The sequence below is a fragment of the Theropithecus gelada genome, chromosome 3 (genome assembly GCF_003255815.1).
Source record: "Theropithecus gelada isolate Dixy chromosome 3, Tgel_1.0, whole genome shotgun sequence".
Taxonomy (NCBI): domain Eukaryota; kingdom Metazoa; phylum Chordata; class Mammalia; order Primates; family Cercopithecidae; genus Theropithecus; species Theropithecus gelada.
The window spans coordinates 132,358,780-132,383,766 of NC_037670.1; the positions used below are offsets into that span (position 1 = coordinate 132,358,780).

General features: G+C 44.4%; 1 protein-coding gene and 1 pseudogene across 2 annotated transcripts in view; both read right to left on the minus strand.

The window, feature by feature from the left end:
* Positions 1–19,811, minus strand: part of LAMB1 (laminin subunit beta 1) — an 86,003-nt gene extending 66,192 nt beyond the window's left edge. The window contains exons 1-8 of one of the 2 annotated variants that reach the window (XM_025378668.1): positions 19,736–19,799; positions 19,477–19,599; positions 18,755–19,012; positions 18,186–18,361; positions 14,973–15,108; positions 11,518–11,591; positions 2,960–3,148; positions 2,807–2,870 (exon numbers count right to left, since the gene is read on the minus strand). In XM_025378668.1, coding sequence (XP_025234453.1) covers positions 2,807–2,870; positions 2,960–3,148; positions 11,518–11,591; positions 14,973–15,108; positions 18,186–18,361; positions 18,755–19,012; positions 19,477–19,513 — 934 coding nt within the window. In that variant the 5' untranslated portion in view covers positions 19,514–19,599; positions 19,736–19,799. Of the gene's footprint in view, positions 1–2,806; positions 2,871–2,959; positions 3,149–11,517; positions 11,592–14,972; positions 15,109–18,185; positions 18,362–18,754; positions 19,013–19,476; positions 19,600–19,735 lie in introns of both variants that reach the window. The other variant, XM_025378669.1, reaches the window with a different exon arrangement.
* Positions 16,409–16,594, minus strand: LOC112622014 (annotated as a pseudogene).
* Positions 19,812–24,987: the final 5,176 nt, after the last annotated feature.

Below are 24,987 nucleotides of genomic sequence, written 5' to 3' on the forward strand. Positions count from 1 at the left end.
CTCACCGCCCCGTGTGGGACAAAAAGACAAGACGCCAAACAAAAAAAAAAAAAAAAAAAAAAAAAAAAAAAAAAAAATAGGGCCTTGTGCAGCTGGGAGAGATCAGCAAGAATCAGCCCCGCCTCTACTCAACTGGTTGCACCTTAGTAGCAGGAGAGGCAGTCTCATCTTTCATTCCAACATTTGGGACTAGTCCTGTGCAAAACTCAAACCAGAGCCCATGGCGACAGCAACATCAACAGCAATAACTGTAGCAACAGCTTTGATTTACTGAACACATTTATGATTTATGAACACATTTAAATCCAGGACTTTGTGACTCCAAAGCCCATTCTTTTTTCCTTTTTTTTCTTTTTTTTTTTGGAGACAGAGTCTCGCTCTGTCACCCAGGCTGGAGTGCAATGGCGTGATCTCGGCTCACTGTAACCTCCACCTCCCGGGTTCAAGTGACAGGTGTGCACCACCACACCCAGCTAACTTATCTGTTTTTAGTAGAGACAGGGTTTCACCATGTTGGTCAGGCTGGTCTCAAACTCCTGACCTCGTGATCCACCCGCCTCGGCCTCCCAAAGTGCTGGGATTACAGGCGTGAGCCACCGCACCCGGTGAGCCCATTCTTTTAATTACCATACATGCCTCCCAAGAAGATTAAAATGTAATTGTGTAATAAGAGCAGTTGTTGAATGTGGTAAAGAGCTCTGAACTGAGCACCATAACATATGGATTCAAGATCTGACTGCCATTTAATAGCCATATCACCTTATGTAATAACATCCAACTCTATAAGCTTCAGCTTATTCTTCTATTAAATGGAAACGCAACCCTCATTTTATTGAGTATACTGAGTATGGCAGAGACTTCTGATTTCTCTTCAGTATTCTTTCTTCCCTTCTTCCTTTGATAGTAACAGCCCTCACCAAGAGTGTTAGTAGAGCACATGACCACCTAGAGATGTTTCCCAGTGTCTCCTGCAGTACAGCCATGTGACTAATTCTGGCCAATGAGATGTGAGCAGAAGTGACATGTACAACTTCCACATCTCATTTTTTTGTTTTTTGAGACAGAGTCTTGCTCTGTCACCCAGGCTGGAGTGCAGTGGCACGATGTTGGCTCACTGCAACCTCCGCCTCCTGGGTTCAAGCAATTCTCCTGCCTCAGCCTCCTGAGTAGCTGGGATTACAGGCATGCGCCACCACACCCAGCTAATTTTTGTATTTTTAGTAGAGACAGAGTTTCACCATGTTGGCCAGGCTAGTCTCAAATTCCTGACCTCAAGTGATCCGCCCACCTTGGCCTCCCAAAGTGGTGGGATTACAGGAGTGAGCCTCTGCACCTGGCCTACTTTAAATGGAATTTGCTTGCCTCATCTTCCCTCTTCTCCTGAGTTGAGATGAGGACATGGTGGTGGTGGTCTAACTCTAACCATGTGAATAAACCTGGAAACATGGGTGGCCTTATAACTAGGGTTGCCAGATTTAACAATAAATAGTTAAATATAAACAACACTCAGTTCAACTTGAATTGCAGATAAACAATAATTTTTTAGGATAAAGTGTGTCTCAAATATCACATGGGACATAGTTATACCAACCACAAATATTGCACAGGAAACATTTGTACTAAACACAAATATTACATGGGGTATATGGGATATAGTTATGCTTAAAAAAAGAATGATTTATCTGCAAATGTAACTGGGCATCATCCTGTATTTTTATCTGGTAAGTTTAATTATGGCAATTGAGCTACATTTCTTCTCTAGAAAACTCTTTGATGGGTTTCATAAGAGAGAAAGAAACTTTCATCTTATTTGAACAACTAGATTTGTGGGGACACTTTGATACAAAAGCCCAATATATACCCTAATTAATGTACTGAGCAATAAAATAAGGTATTATGATCAATATAATTACTTGATAACTTCTAAATCTTATATTGGATGTATTGTATTTACATCTTATATCAGATGTAAATGTATTCTCTATCAGTGGAGAGTAATTATTGCTAATTTCAAGACCCTCTGCTCAGATAATGCAGAGAAAGAAGGAAAATGAAGAAGGTAGATTTAGCACCGAATATTTAGATTCCGAGTAAGACTTATTCCACGGTTGCTGTTTACCATCAAAACTTTTATTTGGGCCAGGCGCGTTGGCTCACGCCTGTAATCCTAGCACTTTGGGAGGCCAAGGTGGGTGGATCACCTGAGGTCAGGAGTTCGAGACCAGCCTGGCCAACATGGTGAAACCCCGTCGCTACTTAAAATACAAAAAAACTAGCTGGGCGTGGTGGTGGGCACCTGTAATCCCAGCTACTCGGGAGGCTGAGGCGCAGGAGAATTGCTTGAACCTGGGAGATGGAGGTTGCAGTGAGCCGAGATCACGCCATTGCACTCCAGTGTGGGCAATAACAGTGAAACTCTGTCTCAAAAAACAAAACAAAACAAAAACTTTTATTTGAGCCAGGTGCAGTGGCTCAAGCCTCTAATCCCAGCACTTTGGGAGGCCGAGGTGGGCGGATCACCTGAGGTTGGGAGTTCAAGACCAGCCTGACCAACATGGAGAAACCCCATCTCTACTAAAAATATAAAGTTAGCTGGGCGTGGTGGCTCATGCCTGTAATCCCAGCTACTTGGGAGGCTGAGGTAGGAGAATCACTTGAACCCGGAAGGGGGAGGTTGCAATGAGCCAAGATTGCGCCATTACACTCTAGCCTGGGCAACGAGAGCAAAACTCCATCTCAAACAAAACAAAACAAAACAAAACAAAACAACAAACAAAAACAAACTTTTATTTGAAAATGAACTTACTCTGTATCCTCGGGCTATAAGGATCTTCTATTTTGAAAGCAGGATCTAAAGCACGAAATATCACCTAAAAATGGAAACAAGAATAACTGGTATTTTTGCAATAATCAAAAAGTAGATTTGCAAGTAGAATGTAAAACACAGAAGCAAACAAACCTCTCCTTCAGTTGAGGGTTCAATGTCAGAATATCGGGAATCACAAATTATGTCATCGACTTTTTTCATGGGGCCAGTTGAAATGCCTGGAAACGAGGCCTCACAGTCATAGGCGAAGTATCTGTACACGCCCCAGGTTTTCCCAAAGTCGGACGATCGTTCTATCAGCATAGCAGCTGGACGGAATGTCTAAAGGCAGGAGCAAAAATCTCATTTGATGTTTTTTATTGGTAGCCCTTTTTAATCTCAGGTAAAAATGTCACTCAACTGCATGCCACAAACTTGAACTGCATGTGGTTTGTATTTCAGACTGTGGCTGGATTTCAAATAATTTAAGCTGTTCCACGGAGCCTCTTCTCGCAAGGAAAGTGTCTAGCCTCTAAAATGGGCACTTTTCCCCACACTACTGGATAAGTAAACTGTTTCTCTTTAGAAGCTTATTATAAACAGGCACTTTCGTGTATTTAGTCACCATGTACACTGTAATATGAGTGGCAAGTTTCAGTGCTTGTTCCTTCATTCGTTCATTTAATTATTCAGTAAATGTATGACTACCTCCTTAGTAGCAACCAGTGGCCTATATGCTGTCTATATGCTATACACAGTCCAATGAGGTACAGATATGGGTGTCAATAAGTTGCAATATGCTATGTCAAACACCATAGTAGGGTCGCATGCATGTGCTTTGGAAAAGGAAGAGGAAGAAATTAGTAACTCAAGAAGCTGGAAAATCCAGCAATTCCTCCTTATTAGGTATATACCCAGAAGAATTGGAAACAGGAACCCCAACAGACACTTGTATATGAATGTTTACCACAGCAGTATTTTTCACAATAGCCAGAAGGCGGAAACAACCCATGTACCCATCAACTGATGAAGATAAACAAAATGTGATATATACATACTGTGAAATATTACTCAGCCACCAAAAGGAACGAAATGCCAATACATGCTACAACATGGATGAACCTTGAACGCATTATGCTAAGCAAAATAAGCCACACAAAAGGACAAATATTACATGATTCCACTTGTATGAAATACCTAGAATTGGTTAAGTAGACAGAGACACAAAGTTGATTAGCAGTTACCAGGGGCTGGACAGAGGGGCAATAGCCACAGAATTTCTGTTTGGGGCGATGAAAAAGTTCTGGAAATAGACAGTCTTAGTGGTTGCTCAACATTGTGAATATACATGACACCACTGAATTACACATTTAAAAATGGTTAAAATGGTAACCTTTCTGTTATGGATATTTTACTGCCAAGAAAAAAAAAAAAAAGCTAGGAATACTTCACAGAGAAGAAGGCATAAAATTGGATCTTTTTTTGAGACAGAGTCTTGATGTCGCCCAGGCTGGAGTTCAGTGGCATGATCTCAGTTCAATGCAACCTCCGCCTCCTGGGTTCAAACAGTTCTCCTGTCTCAGCCTCCCGAGTAGCTGGGATTACAGGCATGTGCCACCACGCCCAGCTAATTTTTGTATTTTTAGTAGAGATGGGGTTTCACTATGTTGGCCAGGCTGGTTTAGAACTCCTAACCTCAGGTGACCCACCCACCTTGGCCTCCCAAAGTGAGGGGATTCCAAGTGTGAGCCACCGCACCCGGACCAAACTGGATCTTAGAAGGGCAACAAGGTATTTTCCAGGCAGTGGGTGGAGGTGGCTACACGTGGCAGAAGAGGTTGGTCAGGCCTGGATAAGAAGGAGTTGCCATGCTAAGGGACTTATCTTTTTGCAATGAAAAGGGAACACTAAAAATTTAAGTGGATGAATGAAATGATCATATTGCGCTTTAGAAAAATAACTCTTGTGGTAGAGTTACTGGACATGGACAACACAAAGCACAGGAAAACGAAGTGAAAGAAAAAAGATGAAGGTTTTAACTTGAGAAGTTACAATGTCGATAGAAAGGGATGGAACTGACCACTCTGAAAATTTAGTGACAGAAGACTATATTGAATTACACTTGGTGATCAATGAGACTGCAGCGGAAAAGGCAGAGTGAGGAAAGAAATGCGGGCACCTGCACTTGGGTAGCTAGGTAGATGTGTTGCCAATGACAACAATAGGGAAGAGGTGTGAAAGCATTTGGTTGTAGGCGAATTAGTCACATGTGCGATGTCCACGTGGAGACACCCATCAGACACTTGGAAAAAGTGGTCTGGCACTCAGCTGCAAGAAGGGAGCTTGAAACATTAATTTGGGAGTCACTGCACACACATAATATTTGAAACCTCCAAGTATATGATGTCTCAAAAAAAAAAGAAAAAGAAAAGAAAAAGGAATGGGCAAGATAAAGAGAGTCTAAGTCTGTGCTCCAGAAAAACGTATCAACCAGGGGCTAGACAAGGAAAACCGAGTGGTGCCAGTACCACTCATTACATTATTTACTTTAGCCCTCTATAATTTGGGCTTATTTGTGTTTCTGCAAAAGTCATATGTTGAAGACATAACTCCATACTTCAGGTCACTGTGTGTGGAGATGTGCTCTTTAAAAAGGTAATGAAGGTTAAATGAGGTCATGAGGGTGGGCTCTCATCATATATGACTGGTGTCCTTGTAAGAAGAGATGAGAACACACACATGCACAGAGGGATGACGGTGTGAAGACACCGGGAGAAGACAGCCATCCCAAACCAAGGAGAGAGGCCTCAGCAGAAACCAACCCTGCCAACACCTTACCCTGAGATTCCTAGCCTATGGAACTGTGAGAATATACATTTCTGTTGTTTAAGCCACCCAGACTTGTGACACTGTGTTATGGCATCCCTAGGAAACCAATGCACCCTCACAACACATTTGTCTGACAAATGAGAAAACTGAGGCTTGGAGACATTGATTTGCTAGTTACAGGCAGAGCTTAGATTCAAATCCATGCCTATCTTTCTCCCTCGCTCGCTAAAGGCATAGAAGACTGGAAAATGAGTGTCAGAGAGGAAAGAGAAAAAAGGCAGTCTTCTGAAACCAAGGCAGGAGGGAGATTTAGGAGGGTGTGGTGAACAGAGAAAACTGAAAGTAAAAGATGAAGCAGAAAGAGCACTGAAAACAGGCAATCAGGCAAAGGCTTTGACACTGACCAACACAGTGATGCATTTTGGGAATTGGAAGTCACATTACAAGGGAAGAAGATCAAAGGAAAATTCAGTTGACCTAGAAAACAGAACCTAAATAAAAACACTTACTTCTGAATTAAAACCAATGCTTGACAGAAATTTGGGTGAGAGTTAATGCTGAAAACTACATGCTTAGGCTTTCTTTAGCCCTCCTTAATAATCCTGCTGGGCTTTTTCTCTGATAAAAGATGTCAAGGATAAGAAAATGGACAATTACGTTTTGACAGACTCTTTGACTTATTCACTCACTAGCTGCTCAGGTTTTTTTTTCATCTACTCAGGAATATAAGAAAATGATACCATATTCAACTCAAGACAGTATTAGCCTAAGAATTTTAAAATAAGAGAGAAAAAATCCTAAGGACTAACTGAACCATGTGTGCCACGTACCATGGCAAACTCCCCGTGAGAACCCGGCTGGGAGGCTTGGGGAGAGTCAGAGAGGGGAAGGTCTGAAAAAGTGTGAAAGCCATTTCTGGCTGTGCTTCCTTCTCCCTCTCTTTTGGAAACTTTCAAGTCCCAAAGGACCATTGAGGAGTCATCCAATTTCCTGTGGAGTTAAGAAGTTGCTGGAAACCAGAACAACACATTTTACCTAAAGAATAGAATCCTTTCCATGCTCTCTGCTTAGTCATCAACCTTCTCAGGCCTGCCGTTGCTGCACAGTTGCCTCCGAATTTATAATAAACAAAAGACCTATGAGTTTTTTGTGTCTTTTTAAGATAGAGTCTCGCTCTGTTGCCCAGGCTGGAGTGCACTAGCACAATCATAGTTCACTGCAGCCTTGACCTCCTGGGCTCAAGCGATCCTCCAACCTCAGCTTCCTGAGTAGCTGGGACTACAGGTGTGTGCCACCATGTCTGGCTAATTTTTAAATTTTTTGCAGAGACAGGGTCTTGCTATGCTGCCCAGGCTGGTCTTGAACTCCTGAAGCTCAAGCGATCCTCCCACCTCAGCCCCTCAAGTGTTGGGATTACAGGGATGAGCCACCATGCCCGGCCAAGAGTTATGAGTTTTGAAACATCTAGCAATATAGAAAAACATACTGTGTACATGCTAAATGAGCTTTTGCTAGTCTAAATCTACTTAGCAATTAGCCGTCTCTACGGCAAACTTGGGGAGAAAAATCAACAACCTCAGTTTTCTTCCTGATTTCACTACTGTTAGTAGCTTCACCATCTTCCTAGTTATTTCACTTGACTTTCTAAGTAATTTTTTTTTAAGTGAAAGCAAGTTTATTAAGAAAGTAAAGGAAGAAAAGAACGGCTACTCCATAGGCAGAGCAGCCCTAAGTAATTTTTGATTCAGCCCTTTCCTTCCACTGTTCTGCTTCTAATATTTCTCTACTTCATGGTTCAGCTTTTGATTTTAAAGGATCCAAATGACTGCCCTTAGAAAACAGGGGCTCCTCATCTTGGCAACGATCCTCAAAGGCAGTAACAGCAGAGAGTATCAGAGTATGGCAGTGAGTGGACACATGGGATTTGAAAAAGCTTTCTAAGATACAGGACTCCTGGGTTGCAGGAAGAGGCTCCCTCCTACTTGAGAATCACAGCCAGTTTTTGCATTAGCACCAACCCTCCATTAATGTTTCATCAATGCTGACATCAATAGAGCATCCCAACGTGCCCTTTATTTTTGCCATCCCAGTCCTTGCTTTGTATTTCCTCTTGCGCTACCTTCCTGAAACACAGGTCTCCTTTTCTTGTCAATGGTTTCCAATTTTTTTTTTTTTTTTTTTTTTTGGGTGTTCTTTTTTTTTTTTTTAATTAAAGATCCAGAAGTCTGGATCTTTAAGACTGGCATAAACAAAAATAAAGCACAAAATAGCAAGATAGCTGCAGTTACTAACTGCAAGAATATAGTAAAAAAGAGCGATACTAAATGTTAATGTTTTTGCAACAGAATTATCCCAATCACCTCAGAGTAGAAAATTTTGGCAAGAAATGATCATTCATTATTAAAAATATGAAAAGAGGCCGGGTGCAGTGGCTCACACCTGTAATCCCAGCATTTTGGGAGGCAGAGGCAGGTGGATCACTTGGGGTCAGGAGTTCGAGACCAGCCTGACTAACATGGTGAAGCCCTGTCTCTACTAAAAATAAAAAATTAGCCGGGTGTGGTGGCACATGCCCATAATCCCAGCTACTCGGGAGGCTGAGGCAGAAGAATCGCTTGAACCTGGGAGGCGGAGGTTGCAGTGAGCCGAGATCGCACCACTGCACTCTAGCCTGGGCAACAGAGTGAGACTCCGTCTCAAAAAAAAAAAAAAAAGAATTTCTAAGATTGATCAGTTGTAACGGCTCCCTTTTTCTTATAAAGTTCACACTCCCTAGCAAGGAGTCAATGCCCTTTGTGTCTAATCTGCTTTTCTACTTTTACTTTCCTTTCCTTCTCTCACTACCCCAAACTCGAGGCAAATCTACATAGCACTTGCTGAGCAAACCCTGACCCACTGTCCCACCACCAGTGCCTTGCTCTCAGACTGTTTCCCTCTGGCCATGAATGGCCTTTCTTCCATCTCCTCCCACTGACATCCTGCTCTCCTTTCCTGGCCCAGGTCAAGTGCAGTCCCAGTCCTAGGTTTCTTCTTTATTGCAGGCTAAAATTAATCTCACCCTCCTCTGGGCTAACATACATTGTCTGAACTTCTGCTGTAGTCATTAGCACCTTCTGTCATGTACTGTAAGTTATCTGCAAGTATATCTTTCTCCCCTGGAAGACTGGAAGCTCCTGGAGGGCAGTCACTATGCTATCTTTACAATTTCCCGTAAGGCTTAAAGTAGGGTAGTTTCTTACAAACAGAAGATGGTTGAATTCATTTATCCACTTATTCTTTCATTCAGTAAACATTTGTAGAGCAATTACTATATGCCAAGCATTTGCATTTATAAAGACTTTCAAGTTCCCACTATATGCCAGGCCAGCAAGATTATCCGAATTCCTAGAACAGAAGGGAACAGGCCAGGTGCAGTGGCCACGCCTGTAATCCCAGCACTTTGGGAGGCCAAGATGGGCAGATTGCCTGAGGTCAGGAGTTCCAGACCAGCCTGGCCAACATGGTGAAACCTGTCTCTACCAAAATACAAAAATTAGCCAGGTGTGGTGGCATGTGCCTATAGTTCCAGCTACTCAGGAGCCTGAGGCAGGAGAATTGCTTAAAACCAGGAGGTAGAGGGTGCAGTGAGCTAAGATTGCACCACTGCACTCCAGCCTGGGCAACAGAGCGAGACCCAGTATTTAAAATACAAAAAACAAAAAAACAGAGGGGAACAGGAGACCATCACCATTCTGTCTTATGTCCTATGATGTCGGTATTATTCCTCTTCCCATTTACCAATGAGGAAGTCACAGCTCTGGCCACACATGCCAAGAAGGAGTAGACAGGGATTCACACCCCATGTACCCAACCCCATAGATGTTGCTTTTCTCACTGGAGCTAGGACCCAAAGGATGAGTTGTTTTCTCATAAACCAGTGTGATAACTTGTACCTATTTTTTTTCTTGAGACAGGGTCTCACCCTGTCGCCCAGGCTGGAGTGCAGAGGCATGATCTTGGCTCACTGCAACATTTGCCTGCAGGGTTCAAACGATTCTCCTGCCTCAGGCTCCCAAGTAGCTGGGACTACAGGCACGTGCCACCACGCCTGGCTAATTTTTGTATTTTTAATAGAGCCGGGGTTTCACCATATTGGCCAGGCTGGTCTTGAACTCCTGACCTCAAGTGGTCTGCCTGCTTGGCGTCCCAAAGTGCTGGGATTATAGGTGTGAGCCACCACACCTGGCCCCAGCTTATAGCCATTCTGCGTGTCTCAGTTCAATCACTGCCCCCGTTTTACCTTCTGCACCTACATGAGTAAATTCATCTTTCTCCCACTGTATTCACCTGAGTGAGTATTCAACTACAAAACATGTGCCCAAAGGACTTTTGGATCTAGATGAACTCAGAACTATCCATGTATATGAACAGATGCCCTCTGCAAAGGAAAAGATAGGATCATAAACATTAATAAAGATGATTTTGAGTATTCTTAGGTGTCACATAACTTTTTTTTTTTTTTTGAGACGGAGTCTCGCTCTGTCGCCCGGGCTGGAGTGCAGTGGCCAGATCTCAGCTCACTGCAAGCTCCGCCTCCCTGGTTTACGCCATTCTCCTGCCTCAGCCTCCCAAGTAACTGGGACTACAGGCACCCGCCATCTCGCCCGGCTAGTTTTTTGTATTTTTTAGTAGAGACGGGGTTTCACCGTGTTAGCCAGGATGGTCTCGATCTTCTGACCTCGTGATCCACCCGTCTCGGCCTCCCAAAGTGCTGGGATTACAGGCTTGAGCCACCGCGCCCGGCCGTGTGTCACATAACTTAAAGGTAACATCCTTATATGCCGATGAGCACCAGTTTAATCACCAGATTGATTATGTGGTCAATGAAGGGACAAGCGGTTAGTGACAAGGAGTAGTTGACGATTTATTTAGTGAAACCTTCCCCACCACTCTCAATACCAGGTGTCACAGTCACAGTGCCCACCTTCCTGCTCCAGCAGGAACAGCAGGCTGCTGGGGAGTGGGCACGGGGATGAAGGCTCAGGCCTGGGAACTGCACAGCCCAACGTCCCTCCTAGTTGCATTCTGACCCCCCGCCCACCCTAGCTCCTTGGCCTCCCACTTTGGTGGCAGAGACAGTGAGATTTTCATGGCTACCTGCCCACATGGTAAATCTATCCTTGGCACCTTTTCCTTTCCTGAGAGGGTGTAGATAAGGTTCCCAACTCCAAATGAAAACTATTCAAAAGTGATTTTTAATCTGAGAAGCAATAAGTAAATTATGGGTTTTCTGTGCGCCAATGTGTACTTTAAGCCATGTGAAGTCTGTCATTTCCAGGCAGCTGCTTAAGAAGAAACAAAGGGACTTTGTACAGAGACATTCCCTAGTTCTGGAGTCATTTTACATCTCTCAAAGAAAAATGATGAGAAAATCCACATTTAGGAAGGCATTACACATTTCTTAAGGAACTGTAAAACTGTTCCCACAAATTTTGCAAAACTTTGAAAACCAAAGAGAATACACTTCCTTTCCAGTTACCAAAGTCAGTATTAAAGCATAAACACAAGGGACCAGGGATTTACTCTCCAGATGTTTTACTGCGGTTTGGAAGAGGGTCAACACTGCCTTACTCTATGGAAAAATAAAAAGATACCTAATTAAAAGTTTACAGTTGAATTACCTTAGAATAGAGGCTCTTTCTACTTATTGTCATGAAAATAGAGTATTTGTTAAATGTAGTTATTCATGCTGATGTTTTAAAAACTGCTCAATTACCCCAATTTATGGCAACAATAATATTTAAGTTCCCATTTAGGTCAACTCACATCTGACATCCATTGTGAAAGGGGACATTACACAGTACTCTCATGTGTCATTTGTGAGAAAGTTATGGATTTCTTACCTTGAAAGTCATTATGAGATGAGTAAAATGGAATTCTGCTTCCAAATCCAGTTGGATAGTTACATTTTCCACACCTACGGGAGATTAAATAAAAAAACAAAAAACAAAAAACAAATGAAACTGTAAACAGAAACATCTGTGAATAGTTGAGACTATGTTTTAAAATTATTTTTATGTTCCCCATAGAAAGTATCCTTGCATTCTACCTTAAGCTGAAGCTGAAACTAAATAATAATCCCATGGTAAAGCACAAGTCCAGTGATTCTTTAGTTTTCCACAAATCATTCTGGAGTTCAACAGATTGAATCTGCTCACTGGAACAAGACATCTGGCAGAGTGCCTCTAGCTGCTGTCAAGAAAGACATCCTTTGCCTAGCCAGAAGTGAAACATCTTCCCAACCCTCTAAGCCAAGCTGCTCTCAAAGGAAAAACGGGAGGGCACTTCCTGTGCACAGTAGGGGGTCAGCTTGCAGTCTGATGCACAAGGACACAATCCTCCTCCAGTAGAAACACAAATATTCCTTTTTCTCTATGCAGCAGCAAAGAAAATAAATAAGAGTCTACCACATATGTTAGTTATGCTACAACTTAGAAAAACCTATCCCTGATGGGGAAACCTTTGGATGCATTTCCACAATGAAAAACAATGCCAGAGGAAAAAAGAGTCGGTCAAATAAACTGGCTCAGAACAAATACTAACATCTTCTCTTTCAGGGGAAAGCCTGAACAAACAAATGAGCCTTTGCACCCTTGCCCCGAGGGTCAATCAGTCTCACTTAAACACATTAAAAAGGCCACTGGAATTCCAGAGATGGAAAGCACCTCCTCCCCAGTCCCTAGAGCTCTCATGCCTGCCTGTTCAGCAAGGGAGACTTTCCATGCTTCTTGTGTTTGAGAGAGCTTTTGGGGTCCATCTTCCAGAGCAAGAGAGTCTTAAATGCGGGAAGACAGGAATGTGTCAGAATGAATCATGTCACAGGCTGGTGTATTTTCAGGAAATCAGGAGGACCTTTTGAAATAAACTCTCTTGCTGGAAAATTGCCAAGTCAATTGGGGGGGTGGAGGCGTGGAAAGTGGTCACTAGAACGGATATGAGTTAGCTGGAATGTTAAAAGAAAAACATTATAATCATACTAACTAATCTTATCTAACTTATTAAAAAGAACCGTATTACAGAACTACAATGGGCATTTATTTTTGAGTGAAATGTTAGGCAACTGTATGTCTCTCCTCTTCCAGACTTTTAAAAACCTACAATATTTGTTCAAAATTAAGAGATAACAAAATAATGTAAAGTGCGAAGCAAGACTAGTGCCATTTCTGTAACCTAAGAACATATGCTGCAATGTATGCGCCAAAAGCACATTCCATTTAGATTTATAACCTGATAAAGCACTACAGGCTTTTTTTATATGGGAAGAAAAATCCAGAAAAAAGAAACAAGGTCATTCTTCTATAGTATATTGGATTTCTGTCAGACCGAGGAATAGATCATCATGATGGGTAAAAATAGTTGTACATTCCAAGCTCGTTTCTGTGCCTGGACACTGATAATTTAACCCCGCCATGTATAAGCACAACTTTGCAAAACACACAGAAAATAGATAAAATCACGTTCATAAAGTCTTCAATTGTGATCAGGCAACACAGAGATGATAGGGTATAGTAACAATCAGTCTGACTTTCTAAAGACTAAGTTCCATCAGTCTAATCTCATCTAATTTCTTGTGACAGAGTGACAGAGAACTCAAGCCCCTCTACTGGAAAATCTCTTCTTTCTGGCATCTGATCTCTTTTGTCCCACAGATTCAAAGTTGTAGAAGTTGATTAACTCGACATAACCAAGACAAATCTTCCTCTAGAACTACAGCACATGATAAACTGTTTCACTGTCTGTTGACTAAAATGGGGACAGTCTCGATCCTAATGTTGAGACATCTTCTTCAAACTATCTTTCACTGGAAGAATGTGGGAGATCAGGAAATGCTCCTAGTCTTTGTCATAAGCTTGCTGCTGTTTCAGAAGTCTTCGGGATGCATTGCAGATTTACAGAAACTTCTCTTTCACACTGAAGTATCAACCAAAATATGCCCCCATAAGAATGAACATGGCTCTAAATGATACATGCTTTCTGATGACCCAGTGAAGTTTGTAACCAGTGAATTGCCAAGGCCAACCAATGAACAAATCAACTCTCCCTAGAAACCAACAGTCTAGAAAATATTGCAATTTAACGGTCAATGATAACCGGGCGTGGTGGTTCACGTCTGTAATCCCAGCACTTTGGGAGGCCAAGGCAGGTGGATCACGAGGTCAGGAGATCAAGATCATCCTGGCTAACACGGTGAAACCCCGTCTCTGCTAAAAAATACAAAAAAAATTGGCCGGGCGTGGTAATATGTGCCTGTAATCCCAGCTACTCAGGAGGCTGAGGCGGGAGAATCACTTGAACCCGGGAAGTGGAGGTTGTAGTAAGCTGAGATTGCACCATTGCATTCCAGCCTGGGCGACAGACAGAGTGAGACTCTGCCTCAAAAATACACAAACAGTCAATGACAAAGAAATCTATTAAGGGTGTTTGTCTTTACAGAATGATAGATGGCTGCAACAGCATCCAAAGTCTCCCCAGGTGTAGGGCATAGAATAAAGAAATCTAGTAGTCTCCAGGCTTTTTAACGACCAGGGTTACGTTCACTTCTTTGAGGATACTTTCACATTTTTTTTAAAAGAAGATCTAATGGTACATTGTTGATTAACAAAAACACTAACTCTACCTTTATTCCCCAAATTTCAGCATCCGAGTTTGAAATAAATGTGAAACTCATCTGGGCTTCATGGCACAGCAACAGTAAAATCATATTTGATGAATGTATTAAACAAAATCCCAAATAGCAAAGACAGGAAAAAGGGTGTAATTCATGCAATCACTGGAGGAACCATTTGACTTGGGCTCATATCCATGTTGACAGAGTCTTTGAAAAATTACATCTTGCTGCTTATTCACAGTGCCATTATTACTATCAAGAAATTTTCTGTAGATGAAGGAAGGCGGTGAGGGGAGAAGTGGGGGCTGTGATTCTGCCCCTTCCTTTGGGATTGATCAAAGTGAAAGATGTTATGTTTTGTGGAAGAATAAGGGCCTGAGACAGTACCCATACCCTCCCCACACAGCCCCCCGGCACACAAGCACTCTCTCCAAAAGCCCCTCGGAATGAGGACTATGAAATGCTCCTTTGGTCTAGCATGAAAGACTGCTTTCTTATAGGAAATACATGCTTCAGGAAGATGGATAAGATTTTACCGAGAGAAGTTAGTGCTCCAGGCAGTCAATCTGTCAGAGGCCATACTTACAGGACAGAGAAGCAAATCATAATTACAAACACCCAGGAACCTGTAAGCTCCACCCAAGTTATCAATCACACTCAATGGAACTTGTCGCCACACCAACCACATACCATTTTCAGATTGCCACCAAATCTTAAGGCGGTTTGGCGCAAAGGTAGTGACCACATTTTCAATGAGATGGCTGTCAGGATTCAGGGTCTCATGATAAGGATCTTGGGAATTGCATATGAAGCATTTTTTGTCCTCCTGAAAACAAAGTTGAGTTCATCAGTCTAGAAAGAAACCTCATTAAAAACATTTTTAATTAAAAAAACCCCATCAAGCCCATAATACAAAAATCAACCTATTAGCTTCAAGAAAAATGAATGTGTGAAAATTGCTTAGGTGATTTGTATCACATCTTTCACTTTTAACTTGCTGAGTCTAAAATACTCTTGAAAATAATTTCCTCCTTCCTTGCAAATTCAAGGTCTAAAGTAAAAGACGGCATTGTTTCCTCAAGCTATTAATCTAACCAAAATCAAATTTCTAGGCTTAAACCTTAATCTCAATAAACAGAGAAGCTTACTCTACAGTAAAATGTAGAGGAGATATTAGAGAATTTTTGCTGACAGAAAGCAAACTAAAAATGAAAGAAAAAAATACAATTCGCTTGGCCTGATTTTCTAAAGCCTAAATGAAGCAGAAACCAAGTATTAGGCAGAAGTATTTAGAGAAGCTTTGGGAACCACAGAACAAGACTTCTTCATTTCCACCCTGCCTGGGCAGTGAATCAACAGTGGGGGCATGCAGGCTAACCTGCAAATTGCTCAGAATATCTGGGGAAGGGAGGGCCAGACTGTTGGAAGGACCAGACCATGTTGGGACCACTATAATCTGGGGCCAGTTCAAAGAATCCCAACATGGTCATGAACTAGGATGAAGATAGACTGTAAGTTTTAGGGTAGCATTGAATTTCTCTTTCTTTTTCCTAAAATGGAAGCCAGAGCCACCCGGGCAGTTGGGTTAGGAGAGTTATCTACTTTCTGTGCATTCCGTCAAGGCAAATCATAAACAACAGAGCTTAATAGCTCCCTTTCTACATAGAGCTTTGCTCTGTACCTACATTTTCTGAAATGCAGATTATTCTTAAGTCTGAAAATGAGACTAAGACTGAAATATACAAGAGACCCACATGTATGTTACAAACAGCATTTGATTAAGCATAATATTCTTATAAGGACACAATTAACTGACTGTACTTTTACACTGTATTTCACATGGTATTTATTTAGTTATTATCTTCTTCTCAAAAGGATTTGGAGACTGGCAAGGTGTACTGTCTAAAAAACAGAGACCAAAAGCCAGGGATGCATTGGGAGCCTGGATAAAACAAGCTTCCTCTATCTTGATGCCCACTAGATGTTTGAGAAAAGCACGTATCCAGTCCCTTTTTTAGGCCCTGCTATCTGTGAAAAGCACTTCATAAATGCATGGCTAATCAGATATACCAGAGAGCCTGGCTCCAGTTGCTTATTTATTTATTTATTTATTTATTTTAAGGGAAACTACTAAGACTGCATCCTCTTCCTCTTCCAAAGGAAGAGAAGAACCAAGAAGCAACACCAAGAGCCAGCTTCACACTCAGGAGAGACCGCTGAGCCTCTTTCTTGTGGTTTCTGATGCTCTCTACACATTCAGAGAAACTTCTCCAGTAACGAACTATAGAAATAATCTCTGAGAGGACAGTCTTCCTTCCCAGTTGCTTTTAATACAAACAGTCTGATTCTCATTTTGGTCAAAGTTGATTTCATAATCTGGTGATTCATTTACAGGATGTCCTGGCCTCTCAAGAAAATGTTAGCATAATATTGTAGGTAAAATGTAAATGCTAATATTAGAAAAGTAACATCAACTGCCTTCAATAACTTGTAGTCAAGGAAACTAGTACTGGAGAACAATCACCAGAACTCCAAAAAAAAAAGTTTAAAAAAGTTTAATTACAGCCTCCCTTCTAATCAGGAGGAAGCAGTCTAGACATCTCTGTATAAACCTGGAAACAAATGAACGAAATCCACTTTACCACATTCCTTTGGTCTAATTTATCAGGTCTCCAGAATGGGCTTTCTGCTTTGTAAAAGTGACTCCATTTTAAGGGATCCGCTGTGCAAACCACACACAATACTCTGTCCTCCTTCTGAAGGGCAACTGTATCGGTGGGTGGGCTGACCACATTCTGGGCAATTAGCTTGGAACTTGCCCTGAATGTGAGACTGATACTTTCCGCTTTTGTTAGAGGCCAGAAATATCAGCCTTTTTTACTTAAAAATTTTTTTGAGACAGGGTCTCCCTTTGTTGATCAAGCTGGAATGCAGAGGCCTGATTATCACTTACTGCAGCCTCGACCTAATGGGCTCAAGTAATCCTCCCACCTCAGCCTCCTAGATAGCTGGAACCACAGGTGTGGACTACCACGCCCAGCTAAGTTTTAAAAAATTTTTTTGTAGAGACAGAGTCTATGTTGTCTAGGCTGGTCTTGAACTCTTGGGCTCTAGTGATCCTCCCACCTCAGCCTCCCTAAGTGCTAGGATTACAGGCGTGAGTCATTTTGCACCCGGCCAGCTTCGTTTTTAAAAATGAAGGAAAAGTGTTCTGATTCTGGATATTTTATACTTTGTGTCTTCTTTTAAAATTACTTTTGAGTTTGTATAAATATGACCCCTGAAATCTAAAATTTGGGCCCTCTTTTAGAAACAGGTAACACCCTGAAATTTCACTGTGGTCTTTCTTTATCAGGGTACCACGGCAACCAGGGCATTTCGTGAAAGCAAGCATCTGATCCTGATATCTAGTTGGGAACAGCACCAAGTGAGGAGAGGAAAACGGGTTCGTTCAGTGATTGGAATCACCTTGCAAGACGCCTGTCAGTGCTGGAATCCTCTTTACTCAAGTGAAGATGCGGTTGGGGGCGGGGGCGGAACCCAAGATCACTGGGTTTTAAAAAGAGGATAAATCACCTTTAATGCACACTTCCAAAACTAAAGATTAAAACACACACACACACACACAATCAGGCCTTTGGAGGCCCTGGGTTGGGGCAGCCAGGACTGTCGGCAGTCCTGCCTTTCCATACTGACCGCGCCAGCAGGAAATGTGTGGCGGATGCAACTGTGCAAACTGAGATGGGGCGAAAGGGTAAGCTACCAGCCTAATCCCGGGACTCCCCGGCTGGCTGCGCTTCCTATCTGGATTGCTGGAAGGATGCGGAGTCCCCAGGGCCTGCCCCTTAGGTCTGGACGGGAGGAGGCGCTAGAAGAGCCTCATACCCGGCTCTCAGCCCTCACCTGCAAGTGGCTGACGATACAGTAGGGTTCGGGCTTGTGCAGCCCGCACGTCGAGGTCACAGAAAGCCTCTGTGCTCGGCCGATGAGAAGGTCGCCCGTGGCGGGGTAGCAACTGCCTTCGGCGCAGCCGTAGCTGAACTCGGGTTCTTGAGCGCGCACTCGGGCTCCGCACAGGGCTGCGGGAAGGACAGGCGACAGGGTTGGGGGCACACAAGCAGGGAGTAGAGTCCGAACAAAACGAAAAAGCGTGGGCGGGGGAGTGGGTGCGGAGAGAGGGCAGTCCATTCGGAAGAAAGCAAAATGCACAGAAAGGACAATGAAGAGATGAGCGCAGGAGAGGCTGGGAAGGCAGGGACTCAGAAAGGAGGAGGACACGGAAAGAAACCCACACACGTCATCAGGTCTGTCCAGCAGCGAGAGCCTCCCTCCTGGGAAACCCACCGACGCTCGCGCCCACCCTGATCAGCCCCGGGGAGCAGCTCCTCCAACAAAGGGTGGATGTATAGACCCTCCACTTAGACGTGCCTGGAGCCCGCCGCAGGGAGGCTGACCCCCCAAGCGCCACACACCCACGCACGTGAACCCGCGTGCACGCGGCAGCCTGCGCATCCTCGGTGTGAGTGTGCGCGTGGAAATCTGTGAGCACGGGGCGCGAGAGTGCGTGTGCGTGCACGCGCGAGGGTCACCGGCGCTTCGCTGGGGGCGAGGCGCCGGGTCTCGCGGTGGACGCCGCTTTCCGGAGGTAGGGGAGCCCATGGACAGTCCCTGGGGCTCTGGAGTGGTTTCAAGGCTTCGCCATTCCAGGGAAGCGCCAGGTCCAGCTGTTTCTGGTGCCATCCGGAGACAAACAGAGATGGTTAATTAAAGCCACATGGCCCCCATCTGTTCCCAGAATGAAGCCTCCGCTCAGCTCAGGCACTTTCCTGGGCAATGGATTTTTGGAGAGCCCTCCTCAGTCACTACCGCCAACCCCAGGGAACCTGCCCTCCGCGGTGGGGAAACCCAGGGTGAACCGGCCGAGGGTGCAAAACCCTGAGCGGGGACCGCGGGAGCCCGCAGGGGCCGGGGCTTGGGCGCAGAGCCCGGGGGATGCGGGTCCGCGGCACTCCGCGTGCGCCGTCTCCAGCCACCACCAAAGCAAGGGCGTTGGCGTTTAATCCTAGGGGCGTCATTTCCATCCAGTCCCTCTCCCAAGCCCCCAGTCTCCCTCGAAGGTGAGCAAACAGCTTTTGGGTTTTCCTTCCCCATGCCCAAGTCCATCCGCCTCCCCGCACCGTTTCCACGGAATTACCTAAGAAACTGAAAGCTAACACCTGGAGAAGCCCCATGCTGGCTCCCTGCAGCCACGGGGACACGGCAGAGGAGTGGAGAAGACGCCCGCCGAGCGGCCTGCCCTTTCTTCCCGTCTTCCTTTCTATAGAGGTGAAAAGGAGGGGAAAAAAGGCAAATGTTCAAAGAGAGTAGAGGCGCCCTTCCATTTCCTGTCGCTCCCACGGAAGCTGGGGGTGGGCTGGAAAGGGGGAAAAATCGCGCAGCCACTTTGTTCTCACCCGGCGACGCTAGCGCTCGCCCTGCTCCTGGCAGCCCCCGATCCCAAAGAAGGGAATTAGAAAGTTTAGCCTTGGGAGGAACCGAGGGAGGCGCCTCTGCTCATGCGCACACGGAGAGCCGGAGCTGAAGGGGCGGGCGGCAGCAACTCTGCGAGGACCGGGTGAGGTCCCGGTCCCACCCCCCGGGGCGCCTCTTTTGTTTGAAAGCTGTGTCTGCGATGGCTGCGAGGCTGGGGCGCTTCCCAGTCCCAGCGCGGGTCCGCCCCGGGGTGCGCGTCCCAGAAGGGCGCGCGGCGTGGCCGTCCAGCGAGGGGGGCGGATGCATGGGGGCGTCTCCGAGGTGGGTGTTCAAGTCGCCCAGCCAGGGGGCCGGCGGGACCTACCGCGGACTCGCGCATTTACGTTCGCAAGAAGTGAATCACCAAACGTGCCCACGGCTAAAACTGTCGTGCCGTGGGCTCAGGGAAAGCGGGTTAACTCTTTAGAAACAGGGTCGACCTGTCGTATTTCTTCTTTAGAAAGTGACACTTCCTTTCCACCCCCAGTATCCAAGAGCTTGGGATGGGCGCGACTTCTACGGTGTCTTCCTAGGAAGGAGGAGAAGCGCTGTGCGCCCTGCAATTCTTTGCGCACACATTTATTCAGGACCTCTCTGTAGTCCCTGTTACCCAGGTGGCCACGGCATTGAATTGAACGGCTAGTTCTGTCTTTAAAAAATCTACTTCCAACATGGTGAAACCCCCTCTCTGCTAAAACTACAAAAATTAGCTGGGCGTGGTGGCGGGTGCCTGTAATCCCAGCTACTCGGGAGGCTGAAGCAGGAAAATCGCTTGAACCTGGGAGAAGGAGGTTGCAGTGAGCCGAGATCGCGCCATTGCACTCCAGCCTGGGCGACAAGAGCAAAACTACGTCTCAAAAAATATAAATAAATAAAATAAAATCTTTCTGCCTGTATCCAGATGATGGTTTTAACTCAGGTAATTCCTCAAATGACACCATTATTGTTACTGACTCCCTTTCCCATCTCGCCGTGGAAGAGTTGACGCAGCCAGGAAGTGGAAATCTTTCATGAGAGGCACTTCCCCACAACGCATCTCAACGATCCTCCACGGTGTGCAAATGGTGAGGTCGGGAGAGGGCCTCTAAAGAAGGGTCTCCAAACACAGTGTAACCTGCCTGGTGAAATTAGGGGTACATAGAAGCTCACCATCTTCTAGGGGTTGGAGAGGGAAAAGAGATTGGTGACGGGACACCACCACCCATTCTGCTACCCTTAGCAATGGACACAGTCAAAACTTGGAGTCCTGCTCTGGGCAAATGTGGCTGGAATTCAGGGAGTATAGTTAGTTGTTAGTCCAGTCAGGAGACTTGGCATGTTTTCTAGTCATCTCAGGGAGAAGAGTTTAAGCGGCTAGCTGGTCAGTTTTTAACTTAACTGCCACGAAATAAGGCCCAGAGAAGTTTAATCATTAGACCATAGAGTCAGCTGCTTTACGAGTTTGTAAGCCTGCAGGAGTCTGAGGCAGGCAGGAGCCTGGGGGTCTAGGTGAGTGAGGCATTAATTATTCACCAAATCAGCACTTGCCCTGCTACAGCCTGGGGAGGTTTTGCCTCTGCTGACGCTTAGGATCCTCTGCACCGGCTGCGTAGCCTGAGAACACTGAGAGCCCTTGCTGTTGGGAGGCTGTAGAATTGCAATGGAGGGTCTTCAGGGCTTAATTAAAAGAAAAATATTAAAAGGCAAATGTCTTTTCTTCCTGTTGAGCTTTTAATACCCTGGGCCAGAGTTTCATATTTTCATGTGCACACACTGCAAGCATCTTTCAGTTCCTTTTCTTTCTTGAGCCTAGCCTCTGCTCTCACAGCAGCCGAGCCCTCCTTGCTACCTGTCCCTGGTCAGCGTCCTCTCCCATTGCAAAAGGTCATTTACCTTCAGTATGTTCAGAAGCCTGCTTGCTCTCCCAATCACCTCACTTGCAGTAGTAAACTGAACACTACTGAGAGAATTCGGTTTTTAAAAATTTGCCTGTATACGTGCAGGGGGAGGAGTGTGTGTAACACTCAGCTTCTGACCACTTCATCTGTGAATTTGTCTACCTCCCTTTCCACCTTTATCTTTAGTGCTTCTCTCCTAGAAGTATGCCCTCCTCTCATCTACGAAGTTCAGTGCTCTCATATACTTGCTCAGTCTCCTCCTGTTTTAGGTAAAAACAACACAAACGCTGCATTGCATGGAATCAAAGCTCGAGCTCTGGAGATTTGCTCATGGAATCAAAGATTGAGCTAAGGAGAAAAGAGTTTCAAGAGGGAGATCTGAAGCATAAGCCACAGAGATCAAATAAGATCACAGTGGGAAAATGTCCATTGCATTCAGCAGTTAGAAAGTCAAGGGCGGCAGGCACGGTGGCTGGTGCCTGTAAGGGGTGTGAGGCGGGTGGATCACAAGGTCAGGAGTTCAAGACCAGTCTGTCCAACATAGTGAAACCTGTCTCTACTAAAAATACAAAAATTAGCCAGGCGTGGTGGCAGGGCCTGTAGTCCCAGCTACTCAGGAGCTGAGGCAGGAGAATCGCTTGAAACTGGGAGGCGGAGATTGCAGTGAGCCAAGACTGCACCATTGCACTCCAGCAGTGGAGATGGAAGCCACACTGCCATGGAATGGAAGAGGAACTTGGGGAAAGCAGAGAATAAGAGCAAACTACTTTCAAGAACCTGAGTTATGAAGCCAAAGGAAGGATTGAGCAAATCTCAGGGTTTGCTCAATCAAAGCTTGAGCTTTGATTCCATGCTCCTGCTCTAGGCAAATGTGGCTGGAATGAGGGATAAATACTCTACACTCCCTCTCCTTCCTTTGGCTTCATAGCTCAGGTTCTTGAAATTATAGTTTGCTCTTATTCTCTGCTTTCCCCAAGTTCCTCCTCCATTCCATGGCAGTGTGGCTTCCATCCCCACCACTGTTCTTGGTAAGTGCCCTTGCCTTTCTAATTGCTGAATGCAATGGACATTTTCCCACTGTGATCTTATTTGATCTCTTTGTGGCTTATGCTTCAGATGATCACACCCTCCTTCTTGAGACTCCTTTCTCCTTAGCTCCCAGGACATAATTCCAGAATTTTCCCACAAGGCTTTGACCCCTCCTCTCCCATTTATCTTGCCCTTCTCTGATCCCTTAAACACTGGTGCTACCAAAGGTTCTGTCCTCTTTTCTGCTCCCTCTACTCATCCACATCCAGGGGGCACCACTTGGACTCTCCGCAACCTCCAATTCCCATATCTCTAGCTTGTACCTCACTTGGAATTTACATACCATTTCTAACAGGCCATTGAATATCTCTACTTCAATGATCCATAGGTACATGAAATTCATCTGTGGCAAAACTGAAATCTCTCCACCCAGCTCTCCTAGAACAAAATGTCTTCTTTCTTCTGTTTCCCATTTCAATTATTGGCACCATAATCCACCCCTTAGCTCAAGACGGAGACTTGGGAACAGGACTGGCTGCATGATTAGCAGGGCACAAATGTGGAGCCCCTCTATTGTTATTAAGGTAAAGACAGTGAAAGAGCATTAAACGTAGCGTGGGACTCTCCTGAGTGGGGCGGTGGTGGGGAGGGGCTGTGCAATTGCACAAATTACACACCCCTGAAGCCAGCCTAGCCTGGGAATCTTGGACATCTCCCACTCCTTCATTCCCTCCCCTCCCCATCACCAGGTCCTGTCATTTCTACTTGCCTAGCAGCTAGCCAGCATGTCCCCTTGCTCCAACCTCATTGCCCTCCCTTAGAGTTCAGTCTGAATGCCTGCCAGAGCCCCCTGACAGGTGTTCCTACTTCCAGATTCTTCCTCTCTTCAGTCTAAACCTTCCTAATACCTGCAGAAGGATTTTTTTCAGAGTCAAAACTTTGATCGTGTAGTTCCCTTATTCAAAAGCCTTCAATGGCTCTCCTTTGCTCCTTCCCTGTACATGACATAATTTATTCCTTCATGACTTTCACGACATGGGTCCTCCTTGACCTTGTCAACTTAGTGAACTACTGCACACCTTTGAAGACTCCTCTTAAACATGACTTTCTCCATGAGCCTCTCTCTCCTCCTTGTAAAAGCCTGTTACAGCATATGTAACATAATGCTGTAACTATTTGTTTATGCCCTTATCTCCCCCAGTAGACAGCAAGACAAGGACAAGTATTGTGTAACATTCGTTTTTGCATTAATGTTGCCTTGCATGAGATGAGGCACATTACAGGTGCTCGATAGGTGTTTCTCGAATGAAAGTAAATGAAGACTAATCTCCATGTTTTAAAACCTTCCTTAAATCTTAAATGTCCACTTTTTTCTACCTTGATATGAATTTCTAGCCAAAGAGAAAAAGAAATATCACCGCTTGACTTAATTTTAGGAATACTTCCAAGTTTCACTCACAAATTCTTCTCGTCTATTATATTTCACACAATTTCCTCTGATTTCTGAAGATGTTACAAATTGAGGAAGAATGAATCTCTTCTGTTAGCCTGTCCAGGGCTTTGCTCTGGCTGTCAACACAGCCGTCTCTTGTCTGTCATTTGTACTAACCTGGCACTACCTGCTTTAACATAAAGCAGTCTTTACTTTATGTTAAGAATTCTCTTTAGAATTTACAGAGAATTCTGCAGCAGTTTAAATGGCAGATGGGACTGCAAATTGCTGGCTGTTCTGTCTCAAAGAATGTGTGACAGTTATGTCCCTGCAGCATTTATTATTTTCGTTTGAAAACAAAACAAGAACTGCTTTCAAGGCCACCTTCACTTTCACACAGTCTTAGAACACCACGTATATGTCTCCTTTGAAATCCTGATTGACAGTAAAACAAGGATGCTACATTCTAGACTTCAATCTTTGGGTCCTGAAATGTGGCTATTTAAATAATATTGTTCTCATGAAAAATATTAGATTTTTCCTTTTTGAAAATTAGATTTAAGTGCATTTTGTGAGATTCAGAATTGATCTAGAAAAGTAAGTTCAATGACCAATAAGTTTCAGGTCAAATGTCATGCTATACTTTATATGTATATATATGTCTTTTATAATATGTAGAACAGTAATTTGTAGTTTTGTTTTATTGTCCTTGTTCCCAGAAGTTCTTTGAAGGCAGAGACTGTCTTTTATTAGACTTTGGATTCCCCTCAGGTGGCAGAGTTTCTAGTGTATTATAGACACTCAATATCTGCTTGTTGGATAAATAAAATTGAGTAACCTTCTTTACAATTGTTAA